General features: G+C 54.5%; 1 protein-coding gene across 1 annotated transcript in view; it reads left to right on the forward strand.

The window, feature by feature from the left end:
* Positions 1 to 21814, forward strand: part of NPAS1 (neuronal PAS domain protein 1) — a 94138-nt gene that overhangs the window by 45773 nt on the left and 26551 nt on the right. Inside the window, exons 4-5 of the mRNA XM_054009740.1 lie at positions 319 to 392; positions 16260 to 16349. Coding sequence (XP_053865715.1) covers positions 319 to 392; positions 16260 to 16349 — 164 coding nt within the window. The remainder of the gene's footprint in view (positions 1 to 318; positions 393 to 16259; positions 16350 to 21814) is intronic.

The raw sequence follows: 21814 nt of genomic DNA on the forward strand, positions 1-21814 counted from the left end.
CTTTGAGCTCCTCTGATTGCAGCTGCTAAAGACAGGCAAAGTTCTGTCACTGACTCACGACCCCCTGCGCTCCTATTCTCTACCATCCCCATTTTACTGGGAAACTGAGGCACGGGGTGGGGTGGGGAGAGTGACTCGGGCAAGAGGAGGGAACTGGAGGTTACTGGTTCCATCAGGCTTGGAACCGGTGTGACCCGGTCCCTCACGATCACACCCATAATGCCAGAGTATCTCCCTGCAGCCTGCACCCACGGGCTGGGGGGAGCGGGCGCCATGCAGCAGGGGGCCGGCTCTGACCGCTTGCATTCCTCTCTGCAGGTCCCGGCAGGAGGAACATGGCAGCTCTGCTGACCAAGCTCTTTGAACAGCATCTGGGAGGACACATTTTGCAGGTGAGTCCTGGCTTCCCGGGAATTAACGGGTTAAAGGGGATGCAGAGGCCAACCTGGGGAGAGAGATGAACTGAGCATTGCCTGGCTAATGGGGAATGTGGGGAGGGGGGGATGGGACAATGGTGTGTGTCTATCGGAAACGGGGGCAAACCCCATCGCCAGATGGCGCGGGTTGGGGCGGTGCATGGGGGGAGGGCCTAGGAGCTCAGCAAAGGCTGAACATCAGGGAAAACTCTCCCTGTCTAGCGAGAAGGGGTGAAAGCACCGGGGGGGAGAACGGGGCCCCTCTTCTGTTAAAATCAAAGTGCACATCCCCCCCTCCACTCGACTCCCCTCCCAGTTCCCTCTCCTCCTTGGCTGGTGAGAGATCCGGTCCCTGTACGGGCCCTGGGGGGCAGAGAACACCCACAGCTCAGCGTGCTCCGTCCATGCCTCCAATCCGCCCCCCATGGGCGCTGGATGTAACAGAACCTGGACCAGCTGCTCCCAATTTCCCCAGGCTATGGGCCTGAACCGATGCCCACTGAAGCCAATGGGACACTTTCCATTCACTCCAGGGGGTGCTGGATTGGGCCAGACTGGCCTCTCCATCTCCCCTGCCCACCCCAGGCCTAGGGAAGCGCGGCAGGTTTTGGCCGTAGGCTCCACAGGTCACCCCGGGGCAGGCGGCGGATTCACGGTCTCTGCTCCCGGTGCCGCCCTGCCTTGCAGCTCGGAGCCCTGACGTTTCAGGGCAAGCGTGGCTGAGCCAGACGGATCAGGCTAATTATCGCTGGAGAGCTCTCATTACAGCTGTCTAATTGTCAGAAGAGGCATATGGTAATATTTTAAACAGCAATGGTCAGCCTCCTCCCCTTCCCTTCCCCTCCCCTCAGCCACCCACCCAGGCCAGTGACAGACACGGTGCAGAGGTGCCTGGAGCCCGCCCTAGCAAAGCAATTTCCTTGGGTCCCGATTCTCCGTTGCTTTGCCCTCTGGGGGCCCCGTTCTGCGTGGCTTGCCTTGTGTCGTGAAGTGACTGCCATTCCCGTCGGGTGGCCTTCAGCCCCCTCTGTGCACCCGTGTGGAAACTAGCTGTGGCCCCCTCCCAATCCAAAGGGAACGGCCCATGCTTTTTACATGTGAGCACCCATTGCCCCTTGCCTGGTGTCCGCTTTGAGCTCCCAAGCTGTGCAGATCAGGCTGGCCCAGTACTTGGGTTGGAGACAAGTCAGACAACCCTGGGGTACTGCAGACGGGGAGATGGTGCTATTCCATCAGAGGCAAGGCTGACACTAATGGGGCCATAGGGGGCGCTGTGCTGCAGGGAGTGGGATGGGTGGCTCTGTGGGAGTCGCTCTCCCATTCTGAGTTAGTACTGTACTGACCCACTAGGGGGTGCTGTGCTGCAGGGAGTGGGGTAGGTGGCGCTCTTCCCCTCTGAGTTAGTGCTGACCCCATGTGGTGCTAGGGGGTGCTGTGCTGCTGAAGATGTCCATGAGGTGCAAAACTGAAGGCCTGGCTGCTTGTAGTGTGGTCAGATCCCCGTGGCACTTTCCGTGGGATTAGGGATATCGATTCCATCCCGGGTAATTGCACTTTTTCTCCTTAAATACCCCCGCAATTTCAAACAGAAGCAGGATACTTTCTCCCCTAAAACTGCGGCACCATTTTGCTGTGCCGCTGTCAGACAACAGCTATGTTCCACCCCAGAAGCGGCTGCCTTTCAGTGCTGGGTGAGCAATCCCTGTATCAGCAGCCCCTGAGCCCCACCCCAGAGGTGGCTGCATTTCAGCACTGGCTGAGCAATCCCTGTATAAAAAGCCACCGTGCCCTATGCCAGAGGTGGCTGCATTTCAGTGCTGCACGAGCGATACATGTATAAATAGCCCCTGAATCCCATCCCAGAGGCAGCTGCATTTTGGCACTGGGTGAGCAATCGCTGTTGTGGTGCCCCACCCTAGAGGTGGCTGCATTTCAGCACTGGATGAGCAATCCCTGGCTGTTTGCACCTGTCGTCCCGTCAGCACGATCCCATTCTGAGTGTCTATTGCATGACATGGCCATGGGGGCCAGAGAGTGGGGGCAGGTTTAATTTGATTTTATGTGTTAAAATGAGAGCTGTGCCCGAACCAAACCGGGGGGGATCTGCAAACCACCCTCAATGGGCCAGCACAAGCCACCAGAGCCAAGGAGTTTGGGGGAGTTCACAGGCAGATACAAATGTTAGAGATGCCCTCGCTGCCATCCTGTGAGCCTGGCAGTTAGTGCATTTTGCTGCCACCTTTGGGCACTGGAGATTCTCCCCCTGCCCGGGCCAGCAGGAATTATATCGCCCCTGGGGCGAAGGTGAGCTTCTTGAGTGGCTGCATCAGTCAGCAGATTGCTCTGAATGTCCAGAGGAGCCGGGAGGTCCCCGCTAATACATACATGTGCAACTTAATCTGGAGAACAGGGCACCAGACTGTGAGCCTGCAGACCTGTGTGCTGATCCTAGTCCATGTGACCGTGACCAGGCCCTTTCCTATCCCGGTGCCTACAGCAAGATCTCATGTGTCTGTGCAGCCCCCAGCACATTTCTGCCACCCCCGCCCCCAATTTTGGTGGCGGTGACACCAATGAGTCCCTGGAGAGGCCTGGCAACGCGGGGGAGCAGTCCTGTTGGGGCAAGGGATTCCCAAACCCCCAAAGATGGAAAAGGCAGGAATGGGGAAATAGAATTTCTGAGGCAGCCACCATCAAACTTTCCCTGGGTGCAGGCAGGAGGCGTCACGCAGCAAACCCGCCTCCGGACCCCAGAATGATGCAGAACGCTGAGTCCAGCTGAGCCCCCCCCCCAGCTTTTTCCACCTACCTGCCATTACGGTAGCACCTGGGAGGAGCCCTATTGTGCCAGGTGCTGCACAGACACTGTCCCCGCTCCAAGGAGCTTGCAGGATGGGGGGCTCTCTCCTGCGAGGCAGTGACTCTGAAAAAGGGTTTTTTGGGGCGGGGGGAGGGGGTGATGGATAATCAGCTGACCATGAGCTCCCACTGTGACCAAAAGGGCTCATGCACAAGCAGGGAAATCTCAAGCAGGAGTGGAGAGGTTATTTTCCCCTCTGTATTTGGCCCTGGTGCGACCGCGGCTGGGATCCTGTGTCCGGTTCTGGGGCCCACCATTCAAGGAGGATGTTAATGAATTGGAGGGGGTCAGAGAAGAGCCACGAGAATGATTAAAGGATTAGAAAACCGGCCTTACAGTGAGAGACTCCAGGAGCTCGATCTATTTCGCTTAACAAAGAGAAGGGGAAGGGGTGACTTGATCGCAGTCTATCAATATCTATGTGGGGAACAAATATTGAATCATGGGTTCTTCAGCCTAGCAGAGGCACGTCTAACACGACCCAATGGCTGGACGCTGAAGCTAGACAAATTCAGACTGGAAATAAGGTGTCATTTTTTTCACGGTGAGAGTCATTAACCACTGGAACAACTTACCCAGGGTCGTGGTGGGTTCTCCATCGCTGACGATTCATAAATCAAGAAGGGATGTTTTTCTAACAGAGCGGCTCTGGAATTATTTCGGGGCAGTTCTCTGGCCCGTGCTATACAAGTGGCCAGTCTAGATGATCCCGACTGGCCTTGGAATCGATGAGCTCACCGTCTAAATAAACAAAGAGAGGATCATTACCTCCAGTTTACTGAGAGGGAAACTGAGGCACAGAGAGATTAAGTGATGTACCCAGTGTCAGCCAGAGCCAGGGTAGAAACCCAATGTCTCTTGAGTCCTAATCTCTTAAGCACAAGATCTTCTGAGAACCTTACAGTCAAGGTCTGCCATCCCTGAAATATCCAAACACCCTGATCGCTCACCCCTCAAAGCACAATCCCCCATCCAGCACTCCGTCTCCTCGCAGGCCTTGCCCTGATGCTTATGATTTGAAGGAAAAAACCTACTTAGTTATGTTTAAGCTTGGAAGGATTTGACTTTCATCAGTAAATGTCAGGCAACGTTCATTTCACAGCGCACATGGGTGTGGGCACACAGACCAAAGCGAAGAAACATTCTTTCCATCGATAACAATTGAAATGCACAGATAGGCAGCATAAGAAAAATCCTGCCAGGTAACTCATTAGAGTTGGAGTTAAGGATATTAACTTTGTCTGTTTTGACATGTGACGTTGAGGATTTGTGTTTTAACAGTTCTAAAGCTTTAACTTTTACATCTCAGCCTCTACTGTCATTAAATAATTATTGTCTGACCCTCCTCCCCGTTGTCTGTCGCCCCCTCACAATTTCCTGGGACTGTGAAAGTTTCAATCGATAAAAATGTTTCACTAGAGGCTTCAAACCCATCATTTTGCACAACCGTGAAACTTTAAATCGATAAATATCTGCAAAAAATGCTTAAAAATAAACATCGATACAACCCATCAAAATGATAGAAAAATAAAACTCCAATTCTGCCAAGCTTAGTTATCGGGCTGATGCTGTTTTTCAAATTTCTGAAGAGCCACAACTAAGTATTGCCTGTTACGGAGAAGGAAGCAGCTATGCATATAAGTAAGGCCCTACCAAGTTCTTGGCCATGAGAAACGTGTCACGGACTGTGAAATTTGGTCTCCTCCTGTGAAATCTGATCTTTTGTGTGCTTTTACCCTATACTATACAGATGTCACGGGGGAGACCAGCGTTTCTCAAATTGGGGGTCCTGACCCAAAAAGGAGTTGCAGGAGGGGGTCACAAGGTTATTTTAGGGGGGTCAGAGCTAGGCAACTGGAGAGCGGTGGCTGCTGGCTGGGAGCCCAGCTCTGAAGGCAGCGCCGCCGTCAGCAGCAGCACAGAAGTAAGGGTACAAATACCGCAAACCCCACGTCCCCTACAATAACCTTTGTGATCTCCCACAACTCCTTTTTTGGGTTAGGACCCCTACAATTACCCCACCATGAAATTTCAGATTTAAATAGCTGAAATCATGACATTTCTAATTTTTAAAATCCTATGACCATGAAATTGACCAAAATGGACCGTGAATTTGATAGGGCCCGACATATAAGAGCCTGGGGCCCTGGGATGCTGGGGGGTGCCTTAGATGCTGATCTTATAGGCAGGCTCATTTGCAATTTGTGGCTGCAGATTTGTCTGCTGGAATCTAAGCTTCCATTTAATTAAAAATAAATAACTCCATCTCTCTAGACCCTAGATCCGTCTCTCTAGACCCCAGAACCAATAAATCCATCTCCCTAGACCCTAGATCCGTCTCTCTAGACCCCAGAACCAATAAATCCATCTCTCTAGACCCTAGATCCGTCTCTCTAGACCCCAGAACCAATAAATCCATCTCTCTAGACCCTAGATCCGTCTCTCTAGACCCCAGAACCAATAAATCCATCTCTCTAGACCCCAGAACCAAAATTTTGCGCATTTGGGTTGTTTCAGGAAATTGGTTTTGCTGCAAAAATTTGGAAAAAAAAAAGTAAAAAGAAATGAGAAAAAATGAAAATGCTTCATTTTGACATCTTAAACAAAAGTTTTGATTTTTCACTTTGAAATGACTTTTTATTCAACATTGCCTTTAAAGCCGCCTGAAAACGTTGAAGAGTGGTCAAAGTCGATAGATACGATCGCTAGAGAGGCAGGGCCGGCTCCAGGCACCAGCCCAGCAGGCAGGTGCTTGGGGCGGCCAAGGGGAAGGGGCGGCACGTCGGGCTGTTCAGTGGCAATTCGGCGGCGGGTCCCTCTCGGAGGGAAGCACCTGCCACCGAATTCCCGCCGAAGAAGAAAGCGGCGCGGTGGAGCTGCCGCCGGAGTGCTGTCAATCGCAGTTGCGATCGCGGCTTTTTTTTTTTTTTTTTCGCTGCTTGGGGCGGCAAAAACCCTGGAGCTGGTGCTGTAGAGAAGGAAGGAAAAGAAAACAGAGACCTGGCATTTCAGGGTCCCAGGCCAGGGTGGGAGGGAATTAAAATGGAGCTGATCCTGAAAACACCATGCCAGGCAGCATGGCAATCTGGGCCGACCTTCAGATCGGGCAGGGTGTCCCTTCCTGGCCCCAGCTAGGTGCAGTCTGCCCTGGGTATTGTTGTCTCTGGCAAAGGATTGTAAAGCTGAAACTGGAGATGCCTTGAGCTCCTTTCCTACCTGCTTTCTAAAGCAGCAGGTTCGTCTCCACAAACGGGGCAGGAAAGTTTTACAACCAGTTACTTTTATTGAAAAGTTTTGTTTGGCCCGAAACTGTTCCTCCTCCTCCCTCTCCCCCCCCCCCCCCCAACTTTTCGAGTTGCCAAAAGTTTTTGAAAATTTTGTTTTCAGTGAAGTCCCACCTGAAATGATACCCTCCCTCCCCACCCCATTTTTCAGACTTGCCCGTGAACCGAAAAAGCCATTCTTTCCCTAGCTCTAGGACAGGGGCCATAGGGCTGGCATAGCACAGCCAGCTGCTCCAGCCAACCTCAAGTGGGTGGGGGCCTTTAAGGAATCTGATTCTGCGCATCCAAAGGCCATTGTGGGGCATTTGACGGGAGCGGGGGGCACGTTAGGAGGTCACAGGATTGGCCACGGGTTTGATCTACCAGCTCCGGATCCAGTCTTCCCGGTGAAAGAGGAAATCCTTCATCCACGTGGATCACTCCCATCCCTAGTCAGTATCCTGCTGTGTCACATCACTGTGCAGCAATGAAACAGCGGCTAGGTTCCACCCCAGAGGTGGCTGCATTTCAGCACGGCGTGATCGATCCCTGTGTACACTGCAGCTGTGCCTCACCCTAGAGGTAGCTGCATTGCAGTGCTGGCCTGATCCAACCCTAGCAACTGACCCTGTTAGCCGCTAGTCTGATGCAGGCGAAATGAAAGGCATCACAGGCATTTATCTGCAGCCCGCAGAAGCTCCTAGTCTTTGCTACCCGGGCCGCTCCCCTCCAGCAATTACTGCCCGTCACCCAGGCGATGCCATCGAGCCTCTGGATTTGATCTCCAGCTGTCACGAGGAGAGCGGTCGCGACTCGACAGCCGCTGACCCCGGGGCTGACTCTGAGAAGGAGGCTGCCATCTCTGCTCTGCAGGCACCTTATTGATTTGGACAGCCCCTTGCAGGTTCTTAGCATGCAGATTTCCCAGGAAGAAGCGAGCGCGCTCGTCCGATCTCTGAAGGAAACCCAGCAGCAATCCAGCTGCCATTTATCCCCCCCAGTCCTGCTTCCTTCCCACTTAAAGCCGGCGCCTGGGGACTGAGCCACGTCACACGAGCGTGTTTGCACGGAAGGGCAGATCCTCCCTCGCCCTGTGCGTTGCGCAGCCCCGGTGAGCCTCACCCCCATTCTGAGCGGGTAACATTTAGCCCGGGTGCAAGGCATAGCTCAGTGGGGAATCAGGCCTCCACTGATCATGCATCAGTGCATGGATGGCTTTGTCTTGCCTAGGAAATCAGCTAAGTTTAGATTGGGCTTCTGTGGCCTGTGCTTTCTCAGCCTGATCTCAATGCAGCCAGGTTTCCTAGCCAAGACGAAGCCTAAAGGCTCGGCCCGTGCGCAACCCTCCGGCCACATCTGTGCTCATCTAACCCACCGGCTCCAATTCCATCTCTCTCCTCCATCCCTAGTCAATATCCCGCTGCCATCTGCAGAGGAGCTGAGACTGTTGCAGGCCCCAGTGAGGTGTTCCTGGCTGGAGTTCAAGTTGTAGCAGCCTCTGCTTTAGTTCAGGGAATGGGGGCGTCCCTGGTTCGCTTGCCGGGGTGTCGCTGCCCCACTCGGACCCGCCGAGCGAGCTAAAGAGAACACGAACCGCCCAGGAGAGTCAATACTCCGTAGGTCTGCATCTTTCAAAAGCCCACCCGGCAGCCCCCCTTGAGAACGACGGAGAACGTCCCCCCTGAGCTCCAGAGCAATTGGATGGGGTGGGAGATGGGGACCTTTCCTGCCTGGGGATGCTCTGTCCTGGGTCCCAAGCCTACAGTTTGCTCACATTCCAGCTCAGACCAATGGACACTCAAAGCCCATTTGCACTGAGTTCAAGAGCAAAATGAAGACCACCCCCACCTCCTGCACCTGTCATGTTAATTCAGACTCAGGCTTCCAATGAGGGCCCCAGGCAGCAGAAAGCAAGGGATAAAAAGCAGCAAGAAAACTCCATTCCTGGTGCAAGATCCAGCAAGTCAGGGGCATCACAAGGGCAGATCTGACGCTGTTGTCACAAGAGTTAGACGTATTCGTGCTAACGGAAATGGCGGAGAGGAGATTAATAATAAGACAGCCCTAGCAGTTATCACGCGTGGCTCTCAGAGCACTTTGAAAAAGGTCATCAGTCTTCTGATCTCCATTTTATGACGGGGAAACTGAGGCACAGAGAGGCGAAGTGACTTGCCAGCAGGCTAGCGGCTGAGCCGGGAATAGAGCCGAGATCACCTGAGTCTCAGCCTGTCACATTTTGCGGGGGGCAACCCAGACCAGTGAGAAGTGGTGTCACTGCTGGTCCGGTAACCTTGAGTGCCTTAAAATGTTCAGCTGCACTAGCTCCCAGCCCGACTACGTGTTGAGCAGCTCTGACTCCAGCAGCCTGCTTGTCACCCCCCAGCCACACCCTGAGCTCCCCCAGCCTTGGTGACCCCAGCACACCCCCCAGTCCCGACTTTCCCCCAAACCCAGCGCTGGGGAAGCTGTCTTATTAACTCGCGCAATCCCTCACCGGGGCGAAGGCAGGAAGTGATTTTTCGCAGCACATCAGTGGCAAAGCCAAGAGCAGAACCCAGGAGTCCCCAGTCCCCTCCCGGAGCTGGGAATAGAACCCAGGAGTCCTGAGCCACCCCCCAATAGCCACAGGGAGCAGACAGAGCAAACGCTGCTTCTGTTGCACAGCTCAGCCCCTGGTGCCCGCGTCCCCCCCCCCAAGCAGGGAGGTCCGCCAGGCGCTCGGGACAGGTGTTGTGCACCCAGCGCCGAGGTGAGCAGCCGCGTTATTGAGTTACTGGCTTGTGAGCCGGCGCTGCGCCGAGGGGCAGGGACATAATGTGATTGCGCTGCTCGGCCAGGGCCTTGCAAACTGCATTTCCTCCCCAGCAGCCCCCGCCGCGTCCCAGGCACCTGCTGCCTTCCTGGTACCCAGCGCTCGCCCCGGGACTAATGCAGCTTCATTCCAAGTAATTGCATTATGGGCTGGGGGTAGGGGGCGGGGAGCTGTGAGGACAGCTGCTTTGCAGGGAGTCAGGTGGACTTGTGTGAGGCTGGGGGGAGGAGGGCTGCTGGGGGGGGGGACCCCAGATCTCAGGGCGACCTGCAGTGGAATAGCCTGGTGCTGCCTGGTTCATAGGTTGTAATAGTTCCTCCCCCACCCCCTTTAATTTAACCCCGTGGTTCCCAATCTGCTCCTAAGAGTTGCCCCCTCCAGTGTTACAACGGGCAAATCGCACCGGGATCCCCCCACCAGGACATTCAGGAGTCCCTTGCATGTCCCCATTCAGAAAGGGAGGGGATGGGTGTGACCCCTGGAAACCTGCTTGTGACCCCCTCCCCCCACCATGGGGCACGCGACCCCAGGTGGGGAGTCTCTGATTTAAGCCATTATCTTTCAAAGGGCATTCAGTAATAATTCATTATAATGCCATATATAGGAGCTATACTTCCGCCATGAAATAGATCCCAGCTCTGGGAGGGGCGTGAGGTCTAGTGGTTAGAGCAGGTGGGGCTGGGAGTCAGGACTCCTGGGTTCTATCCCCAGAGCTGGACGGGAATATGATGTATAGCTTTTATATAGTGTTTTTTAATCGGTGGATCTCAAAGCTTTACAAAGCAGGGCAGTAGCCCCATTTACAGTTGGGGAAACTGAGGCACGGAGCTGGGAAAAGACAGGCCCTCCCATCGGGCCAGTGGCAGCACCAAGAATAGTACCCAGCTCCCCCCCCACATCTCAGCCCAGTGCTGTAGCCATCAGCCCATAGCGCTCCCATGGTATTTGTAACTGGGGGAGCATGCCACTGTGAGGAATAAAGAGATCCCTGCCCAGATGAGCAATGTGGGGGTCAAACCGGGAGGGGAGTGAGTCATTCTCACAAGCCACACCCACAACGCAAGCCCCGCCCACTCAAGACGACAAATTGAGGTGCCATTTACAGTAGATTGTCCCGGTGAGAGAGGAGAAGGAGTTAAATGTGAAAGTTACTATCCCCTCCAACACTGAAAAGGTTTTAAACACAATGGAATAGAATCCACAATCTGTTCTGGGATGGCCCAGAGAGGGTTCTGTGCCCAGCTCTGGGAGGGGCGTGGGTTAGAGCAGTGACACGGGCAGTCAGGACTCCTGGGTTCCTTTCCCAGCTCTGGAATAGCGCATCTGGCTTTGAGCAGCAATTAAAGAGTTAACATTGAGATGTGGCGTGCCATTGCTAGGTTTCAGAGTCAACATGCCACGGAGCTACAGGAGGTCAGTTTGCCTTTCTCTCAGAGCTGTTGGTGGCAGACGTGGTGCATTCGGTTCATGATGCTCAAGGTTTTCTCTGCCTAAGACCTAGAGACTTAATGAGACTTTTAAATGGAAGCTGAGATTCCACAGCCTCCCCAAAACAGCCCCACCTCTGTGAGGTGGCCCAGTTAGACCAACCAACCAAACTGAGAAGAGACAGGGCTCCAACCTCGGCAGGCACGGATCTCTCTCCCCAGCAGAGAATCCCAGATGCATTGGCTGCTCAGACTGACACCCAGAACATCCGACATATACGGCCGTGCCTACTGATCACTACTGCCCTCCTCTCCCTAGGCCAAGAACAGAACCCAGGAGTCCTGACTCCCAGCCCCACCTCCTCCCCTGCTCAAATCACTAGACCTCACTCCCATCCCAGAGCTGGCAATAGACCCCAGAAGTCACAGAAATCATTAGAAATGTAGGACTGGAAGGGACCTCAATAGGTCATCTAGTCCAGTCCCCTGCACTGAGGCGGGACTAAGTATTATCTAGACCATCCCTGACAGGGGTTTGTCTCAGCTGTTCTTAAAAACCTCCAATGACGGAGATTCCGCAATATCGTTGGGTGATTTGTTCCCGAGCTTAACTAGCTTGACAGTCAGGAAGTTTTTCCTAATGTCCAACCTAAATCTCCCTGGCTGCAATTTAAGCCCATTGCTTCTTGTCCTGTCCTCGGACGTTAAGAAGAACAATTTTTCTCCCTCCTCCTTGTAACAACCTTTTATGTACTTGAAAACTGTGATCACGTCCCCTCTCAGTCTTCTCTTCTCCAGACTAAACAAACTCCGTTTTTTCAATCTTCTCTCATAGGTCATGTTTTCTAGACCTTTAATAATTTTTGTTGCTCTCGCTGGACTTTCTCCAATTGGTCCACATCTTTCCCGAAGTGTAGTACCCACAACGGGACGCAATACACCAGTGGCGGCCTTATCAGCGCGGAGTAGAGAGGAAGAATTACTTCGCGTGTCTTGCTTACAGCACGCCTACGAATACAGCCCAGACTGACTTCACTTTTTTATGCAACAGCGTTACATCGTTGACTCATAATTCGTTTGTGATCCACTCTAACTCCCAGATCCCTCCTACGTGGCGTACGTTGCATTTATCCTTATTGAATTTCAGCCTCTTTATTTCAGACCATTTCTCTAGTTGATCATTTTGAATTCTAATCCAGCCCTCCAAAGCGCTCGCAACCCCACCCAGTTTGGTATCGTCGGCAAAACTTTGTAAGTGTCCCTAGCCTCTGTTTGCCAGAAGCTGGAAATGGGCGACAGGGGATGGATCGCTTGATGATCACCTGTTCTGTTCATTCCCTCTGGGGCACCTGGCACTGGCCACTGTCGGAAGACAGGACACTGGGCTAGATGGACCTTTGGTCTGACCCAGTATGGCCGTTCTTATGTTCTTAAGTGTACTTTCTATGGCGTTATCCAAATCATTGGTGAAGATATTAATTAGAACCGGACCCAGGACAGATCCTTGCAGGACACTACTTGATATTCCCTTCCAACTTGATTGTGAACCATTGATAATTACACTCAGTTTTCCAACCAGTTGTGCACCCACCTTATAATAGGAGACTGATTTCCAGCCCCCCTGCGCTAACCCATTCCCCCAGAGCCAGGCACAGAACCTGCTCTGGGCCATCCCAGAACAGACTGGATTCTAGTCCATCATGTTTAAAACCTTGTCGGTGTCGGGAGGGACTGGTAGTTTTCATGTTTAACTCCTTCCCCTCCCACACCTGTAATAAACTTGACATAGGAATAATCTGTTAGGGGGGTGTGCGTAGTTCCCCCCCCACATCAATTCCCCATCACATGAAAGCCACCCCACTCCCCCAAAAAGGGTGTCAAGTGTTTAATTACTGTTGACCTGTGAGTGGCTCATCGCAACCACTTGATAAAAAAGCAATTTTGTCTGGCAGCGGTAATTAACGCGGCTGAGCATTAACGTGACTGTCAGTGGCATTCATCTCCCATTATTATCATGTCTCTCCATAACAGGGTAGGTGGGGGGGGATTGTGCTGGCACAAATGTATTCAGGCAGCGGCATTCAGAACAATTGTGCCTGTTCCTTGGCTCCGCACACACGCACTGCCTGTATCAGAGACCGGAGCTCGCCTGGCGTCCCTGCCCCCTCGGGTCGGTCTGTGGGGCCCTCCCAGCAGTGCTGAGTCCAGCTCCTCCTAGGGCTTTGCCAAGAAGCAGGCCCAGTGACCTTATCCCTGCTTGCAAGGTGGCGGAGGGACTCACCTCAAGGTCCCATGCGAGGGTAGTGGCAGGGTTTGGATTTGACCCCAGGCGTCCTGGCTCCCAGCCTCTCCTGCTCTAAATGCTAGCTACCACATCCTTCTCCACAGCTGGGGCTAGAACCCAGGAGTCCTGGCTCCCAGCCCCCTCCCTGCTCTAATCACAAGACCCCCATTCCACTCCCTGAGCCAGAAATAGAACCCAGGCGTCCTGGCTCCCAGCCCCCTCCCTGCCAACTCTAAGCTCATTCCATTCCCTCCCAGAACTGCGAATAGAACCCAGGAGTCCTAACTCCTATCCCACCCTGCTCTAACCCCCCCCCCCCCCGCCCCCAATTCCCTTCCCCAAGGCTGGCAAGAGAACCCAGGCGTCCTGGCTCCCAGCCCCCTCCCTGCCAACTCTAAGCTCATTCCATTCCCTCCCTGAGCTGCGAATACAACCCATGAGTCCTAACTCCTATCCCGCCCTGCTCTAACCCCCCGTGCCCTCAATTCCCTTCCCAGGGCTGGCGAGAGAACCCAGGCGTCCTGGCTCCCACTCCTGTGCTCAGTTCACTAGACCAGGAAATCAAGGCCAGCCACAGCTTGGGATTGGGGATGGGGGGTGGGGTAAAGAAATCTGCCACCTAAAATCACCCAAGTTTGAAGCCAACTACAACTGCATGAAACAGAGCCAGGTAAGCCTGTCTGGGCTGTCCAGTGCCCCCTGGTGGCCAGGCTGGGAATCATGTGCTCACACGGTGCTCATCAGAGTATTGTGCACTCTAGTAGCTCCGTGGGTCTTCTTAATCTATGGGGTGCCCACCCCTCCCCCCCGGGTGGGGGGAGAAAAGCCCTCAGCGTGATGATGGCTGTTCCACCTCAGGCGGTCAGCATTGAAAGGGTTAACAATGTTGTGGGGGGGGGGGGGGTGTCATTGGGCAGCAGGGTTAACACGCCATTCAGCTGAATGGGGGCAGGGCTCCATCATGCAATCCAGCCATAGCACAAACAGGTGTAATGACACTGAGTTACACCAGGGTGGAGTTTGGCCCTTAGAGGCAGCTTGACTCCTTTTGCAGACGCAGTTCAGTGGGATAAATCCTGGCTTGGGCCATCACAAATGGGCCCGGTAGTCAGTCTAATCAACCCAGGTGGGGGAGGGCGGTTTAAGGACCCCAAAGTGCCTTAACAGACTGTGATAACCTCACCCTACACTGAAATGCAGCTGCCTCTGGGGTGGGGTACAGCAGCTGTTTATAAAGGGCACTGTCATCTGGTGCTGAAATGCCAGGATTTTCTTTCCTGAATGTGACTCCCTGCAGTGCACCTTAACTTAGCTGCCTCGGGGGTAGGATGTGGCAGATGTTTATGCAGGACTCCCTCACCTGGTATTGAGCTGGGGCTGCCTCGTGGGTGGGGCAGTGGAGGCTATTGGTACAAAGACGTCTCATCCAGTGCTGAGATGCGGCCACCTCTGGGGTGCAGCATGGCAGACGTTTATACAGGGATCGCTCACACACTGTCGAGATGCGGCCACCTCTGGGGTGGGGTACAGCAGCTGTTTACAGAAGAATCCCTTGCCCAGAGGCAGCCGCTTGTGGGGAGGGGCGCAGGGGCTGTGTGACGAGGAGGCCGCATGCCAGTCTAGGGCAGGCCATGAAGAGCAATCCTGCACCCACTGACAGGGGAATTTAAAGAGGTGAGAGACAATCAACCAGGCTGGAATTTGGCCAGGACACCAGCGTTAACCTTCCTGTCTCTTGCATAAATTGCAGCGGGATATCAATTGGCATCTCATCTGAAAGCCAGCCCAGCGCTTTCCCCTGAGCAGCTGGGGTGGAAGGGGGGAGGGCCATGCCACCAGGTCACGGCTCGGCATTTTAAACACCGTCCGGGGCTGAGGCTGTTGTGTGTTGAGCCCTGGGACCGGCCCACACAGCTCCATGGGTGCCCCATTCACGCTCACTCCTGAAACCAGACAGTGCGCTCAGTACCTGCGATGGTGGCCGGCAGCTGCGGGGGGAGATTCGTCTCCTGGACCCCCTCCCCACCCACACATCTGGCCAGATGTGGCCTTATTTAAACAGCTGCTTTTGAGGGCTCAGGGGGCTGGATAAAGGGAAGCGCAGCCTTGGACTCGGTGGTTAGAACTAACCTAAGGCAATGGAAACCCAAAGCTGTGGCCACCTGATAGATGGTGTGAAATGAGCAACAGCCGGCCACGTCAGAAGGGAGGCCAGAGCTCGGATCAGAGTGAGGCATGTGGGGGAGCAAGCAGGGTGTCTGCAGATCCTGCCCTGCAGAGCCCTGTGGGTGCACAGCTGCTGTCAGCCTCCGGGGCTGGCAGTGAGGACATTTCGTTGGCCCCGCACGATGCTCTGATGATGGTCTGTGGAACGTAGGCTGAGATCTCCTTTTGGGCCCGGGCCACGGTGAGCGCTTGGAGATGGGACAAGGCACCTGGGGCCTCCCATAGCATGGCGAAAGGATCAAACCATGGTGATTATTATTGATTAGGTGTATTACGGTAGCACATAGGTGCTCCAGTCACAGACCAGCCCCCACATGGTGCTAGACGTTGCACATTTTTCTTCCTATTAGGTATATTACGGGAGCATCTAGGCACCCCAGTGGTGGGCCAGAATCCCATTGTGCCAAGCACTGTACATTTGTATTGCGATTAGGTGTATTACGGTAGCACCTAGGCACCCCAGTCAGAGACCAGGACCCCATTGTGCCAAGTGCTGTACATTTTTATTGCTATTAGGTGTATTACGGTAGCACCTAGGAGCCCCAATTATGGGCCAGGACCCCAATGTGCCAGGTGCTGTACAAATACAGAACAAAAAGATGATCCTGAGTATAAGACAGGCGACACCAGGTGGACACAGACAGGCAGGAGATAGCAATTTCCCAAGCTGCGGCTTTTCATGGGGGCTTTGGTCCCAGCTTGGCTTTCCCATCCACTGGGTTATTTCGAGCACGCAGCTGTCCCCTCGTCCCCCTCCCCCGGAACTGAGTTGTCGTCTTTGCAAACCCAAGCAGGCGGTGGCCAGCTCTGGAAATCGAGTCACTTCGCTGGGGCGCGGAGCGTGTACAAGAAAGCCTTTGCGATGGCGAGCTAATCCCACCGGCACCGAAAGCATTGGCGCCGCCGGTGCCCGGCCCAAGTGAGCTGCATAGTAAATTTGTTCTCTCTCTGTCTCTCTCTTCTCTTCTCAGTCTCTGGACGGGTTTGTGTTTGCACTAAACCAAGAGGGGAAGTTTCTTTACATCTCCGAGACGGTGTCTATTTACCTCGGGCTCTCGCAGGTAGGAGCGATGCGAGCTGTGTACTAACATGAATAATGGATACGCGCTGGAAATAAATTCCAATCAGGTGGCCAGGCCGTGCGGCGGCTTAAAATTCATGAGCAACGTGACCTGGTGGGCTGCAGTGAGAATCACAAGGCGATGCTCTACCAGGTCCGGTGCATCAGAGGCTGGAAAGGTGCCTCCCATTTCACCGTTGTTACGCCCAGCAATCCGGCTTCCATTGAGGCCAGTGGCAAATTTCTTGTTAAGTTTGCAAAATCCAGGCTGTGACTGTCTAATCGAAACAGACAGGATCGAGGTGGTCTAATGGGTAGAGCACAGGGCTGGGAGTCAGGACTCCTGGGGTTGGGGTTAGAGCACAGGATTAGTGGCCAGGACTCCTGGGTTCTTATTCCTGGGGTTGGTAGCCGGGACTACTGAGTTCTGTTCCTAGCTCTGAGAAGGGAGTGGAGTCTAGTGGTGGGGCAGGTGGTTGTGGAGGCAGAACTCTTCTGCTGACTTTATCTGTGACTGTGGGCTGCTCCATGCCTCAGTTTCCCCATCTGTGAAATGGGGATAATGATACCGACCTCCTTTGAAACATGCTTTGAGGTCTGCAGCTGGAAAGTAGTCAGACTAGCTTAAGGTCTGAATTGTCTTGTATTGGGGGCTGGATGTGCTAATGGGCTCCCACTGGTCAAAGCCAGGGGAGGCCTAGATGTAGAGGGGTTTGCTCCAGGGTGATCAGATGTCTCCCGTTCCCCCATCCTGCAGAGGGATCCTTGGGGCATGTAACCAGTCTGGGTGTCTGATGGGAACTACAGAGGGTTGGAAAATTGATTTTCTGCCCTGGGAGAAATGTTGAGGTTTCTGTTTATTTTTTCCCCATCCCACATCAGGAGGAAAAGCCAAAATTTAGAACTTTTTCGTGAAATGAAGTTCCTTTCCCCCCCAACTTTCATGTTGAGCCAATCAAAGCATTTCATTTTTATTTTACATATATAGAAAAGAAAGCAAATTTTGAAATGACAAGTCAGTTTCTATAGGAAAAATCAAAACTTTTCATGGGCGGTTTTTTTATATGATTTTGAAAAATATTTCCGTTTTGTTGAAACAGCGCCCCCATGGGGCAGATTGGGGGCATGGCTGGAGTGCATTGCACTGTGGCTCTTTTCTGCCCCCTCTCCCCCAGGTCCCAGAGGGGGTGGATCGGGGTATGGCTGGAGTGCACTGCGCTTTGGCTATTCTCTGCCCCCCAGGCTCCATGGGGAGCAGTACATGAATTAGAGCAGCCCTGAGGCTGCTCTAGGTGACACTGGGGGCCAGGCACAGAATATGGGGAGCACAAAGGGGGCTTAAAGCCACCTCCCCTACCCTTGTCCCCAAGTGCAGAGATGGAATAACTCAGCATCAGGCCCAAAGCCTTTTGGGCAGGGATGGGTACAACCTACACTCTTTAGACCCGGCCCAGGTTCAGGTCCAGATGTCCCCAGATCCATGGGTTTAGTTCAGCCCCATCTCTGCGTTCAGGGGTAAGGATCTTCCCCAAGCTCTGACCCTGGTCTAGCAGCCAGAAGCAGAACCCCCTTCCATCCCTGGCCAAACCTGATAATACTCACCCCGCCCTGCACCTTGATCTGTCCCCTCTACGAACCCAATGGAGACAGACCACATGATGCAAATCAGGTCTTGGGGGGCTTAGGGCTCATCCAGGACTCCCCCCGCCCCGCCCGGGCCCTCCGCCATGCAGATGCCATTTTAGCACCAAGTCTCTTTGCACAAAAGAGGCAGAAGTTTCTCCCACCACGTCCCCAACGAAGCCAGGACACGCATGGGAATCGCTGCGGATCCTTAGCAAACACCGGGGCTTTGTCTTAGCTGAGTTTCACCTGCACTACTAGAAAACCTTGGGGCCACCTCCCCTTCTCCTTGTCTGTCGCTGTGTCTCTTGGCCCTCGCAGCATGAATAATTATCTCAGCAACAAATGAGGGCTCTCTTACACGTGTTGTGTTGCCATATGACTGATGATTGTGTTAAAGGCTGGAGTGACCACGGCTGGGGCGTGTGTGGGGGTGGGGAGCGCCCAGACAAAGGGGCACTGAACTGAGCCACCTTTGTATAAATGCCCTGGTGAATTCTCAGTGATGGACGTCAAGTACCCACCACACACACACACACACACACACACACGCGCTTACACAGCAGGGCTCATCCCTTCCAGCAGAGGGCAGCAGGGACACACACACACACACACCTTCCAGCGGGGGTGACAGACAGACACAGAAGGACTCGCCCCCTCCAACAGGGGGCAGCGCGCACACACACACACACACACACACAGCAGGGCTCAGCAGGGCCCCACACAGAGAGAGCAGGGCCCACCCCTTCCAGCAGGGGGCAGCAGAGATAGGGACACACACACACACACACACAGAGCAGGGCTCATCCCTTCCAGCAGGGGGTAACAGAGTAGACAGTCATAGAAGGACTCGGTCCCTCCAGCAGGGGGCAGCGTGCGCACGCACACACACACACACACACACACACTCACACACAGAGCGGGGTTCAGCCCTTCCAGCAGAGGGCAGCAGGAACACACACACCCCTTCCAGCAGGGGGTGACAGACAGACACAGAAGGACGCGGCTCCTCCTGCAGGGGGCAGCACGCATGCGTGCGCGCACACACACACACACACACACACACAAACACATCGAAAATGCTTCAGATCTGTCGGTTACTTTGCTGTCTCTGGTTCCAGGCTGCCCTGCAGGGTAAGGGGCAGGGGCTCAGATCTGGGATCAGTTCCCCGCGTCGCCCCAGATATGCTGCGTGAACTCAGGCTGCTCCGTCAGCGTCAAGGGGCCTTAATGTGGTGGAATTCCACGTGGTGCGAGGGGAGGGGGGGGCTGCACCAGGAAGGGCCCTGTGCCCAGCCATCAGGGCAGCCCAGCAAACAAGCCAGGACTCCTGGGTTCTCATCCCACCTCTAGGAGCGGAAATGGATTTAATGGTTTGACTGGGGGAACGGGGGGGAGGGGGGAGAGCTGAGAGTCAAAACTCCTGGATTCTATCCCCTATTCTGACCCCGCAGACACCCCTTCTGCATGCCTCAGTTTCCTCTCCTGTAAAATGGGATAACTGGGCGGGTTGACTGTGTGATTAAATACCCGTGATGCGCTTTGAGATCTTAACAGTGACGTCTGACCATTAACCCCAACTGGAGCCGAGTATCTGGAAAGCTGACCCTTCCCTCCCCCAGTCCCCCACCCCATGCACAGCCCGAACACCTCACGCTGTCTCACACTCCCTTCAATAATGCAGCACGGAGTTCTGTAGCCCCCGTTTTCCTTTCCCTTTCAGTTCTAATCGCTGTAGGGGAAACGTGGAGTTGAAAGGCAGAGCCCGGGCTCAGAGCCCTGCGCTGAGCAAAGGAAAGGATCAATCCGTCGATCAGGCCGGCTGCAGGCTCCCACCGCTGCCCCCTGGCACCTCCCCCCAGCTCTGTGCCTTTCCCATTGTTCTCTTGTTGTCAAGATGAAGAACAGAGAAACTTCAAAGATGTTCTTCGGCTCCTTTCTTCTGCTTTGGAACAATAGATCCTGTCAGACAGAGTCAGTCAGACCAGTGTCCGGCCCGACTTACTGCATTCTGCTGGGCTCCGGAGAGTACATCCCTCCTGGCCTTAGTATGGGGGGAGCGCTCAGTCCCCAGCCGGGGTGCAGCAAATATAACTCGGTTCAGTGTCCGGGGAGGAAGGGATTGCAGCTGGGGAAACAGCCCCTGATGGGGAAACTGAGACACAGGGTGGGGCAATCACCCAAGGTCGTCCAGTGAACAAGAGATGGGGATAGAACCCAGGTGCCTTGCCTGTTAGTTCTCCCTCGTCTCTCACCATTACAGGGGCTGTGAGTCCTGGCTGCGAGGCCCTCCTGCTCTGCCTACTACACAGCAGTCCCCACCGGGACTTGGAAATAAAACCCAGGAAGCCTGACTCCCACCCCCCTCTGCTCTCACCACTAGGCACTCCCCCCAACCCCCGGAGTTGGGCACAGAACCCCGATCGCTCCGCCCTCTGCTGTAACCACTAGACCCCACTCCTGCCCCAGAGTTGGGCACAGAACCCGCCTGGTCCTGACTCTCAGCCACCACCACCGCCCCCCCCCCCCCGCTCTAACCACTAGATTTCACTTCCATCCTGGAGCTGGCAAGAGAACCCATCGCGGGGTTATGCTGATAGGGCAGGAAGAGGACGGTGGGGGCCGTGGCGAGCTGACCGGTTACCTGGTACCAGCGCTGCCTCGTTACCAGCTGCTAAATTGCATTCCCTGCTCTCCCAGGATCGCTTCGCCATGGGAGGGGCCATGCGCAAGGGGACCGGGGGCTGTTCCCATCAGTGCTGGGGTCCAGTGCATGGGGCGTGGGAGACTAAACGAACCCCACAGATCCCCAAGTATATTCCCCCTCTGCTCCCTCTTCCGCACCTGGGCCCCTACTCAGTCACCGATGACCCAAGAGCTTTGCCCTGTCCATGACAGTGGGGCCTCCTCCCAGTCTCCCCTGGGATGCTCCTTCTCCAGGGGGGTTGGGGAAATGGGGCACCTGGGTTGGGGAGATCCACCTAGCCTTTGTAGCTCCTGGTCGGGGTAAGAGAGACAGCATCTTGCAGCAGTGCCCAGTGCAGGGATAGGGCCTCCTCTCCCAGGTGAGCAGCTCCAGCCACGTTCCCTGGCAGCTCCCGCTGGAGGTGAGTTTAGCGCAGCGGGGCGCCTGTGTGCAGGGAAAGCCCCCGTGTTGGGATTCTGCTTCGGAAAGCAACCACCACCTGGACACTGGGCTCTTCGTCTCTTCTTGGCCTGGCTGTCACGCAGTTATTGCTGTTGTAGTTGCCATGTGGCTACATTTCAGTGCTGGGTGAGCGATGCCTGTATAAACAGCTGCCACCCCCCACCCCAGAGGTGGCTGCATTTCAGTGCTGGGTGAGCGATGCCTGTATAAACAGCTGCCACCCCCCACCCCAGAGGTGGCTGCATTTCAGTGCTGGGTGAGCGATGCCTGTATAAACAGCTGCCACCCCCCACCCCAGAGGTGGGTGATTTGATTCCAATGCCAGTCTGTCAGATGTTTTGGGATCTTGGAATACAGTATGCTTTAGAAATAGAAGAGATGACAAGGGAATTATGCATGATGCGGTGGCGTATGTACCTGGCCTAATGGTTAGAGCGGGCATGAGGGAGACTGGGAGTCAGGACTCCTGGGTTCTGTGCCCATTGCAAGAAGGGGAGTGTTGCCCACTGGTTAGGGCAGCAGGACTCCTGGGCTCTCTTGTCTCTAAGAGGGAGTGTGGTGCAAAGGCTTGTTTAGGGGACTGGCAGTGAGGACACATAATTAGTCGTATTAAGATAGTGCCTAGAGGCCCCCGACTGAGCTCAGGGCTTCGTTGTGATGGTGCTGCACAGACCCCCCAGCTGAGATCAGCGCCC

The sequence above is a fragment of the Malaclemys terrapin genome, chromosome 20 (genome assembly GCF_027887155.1).
Source record: "Malaclemys terrapin pileata isolate rMalTer1 chromosome 20, rMalTer1.hap1, whole genome shotgun sequence".
Lineage (NCBI taxonomy): Eukaryota > Metazoa > Chordata > Testudines > Emydidae > Malaclemys > Malaclemys terrapin.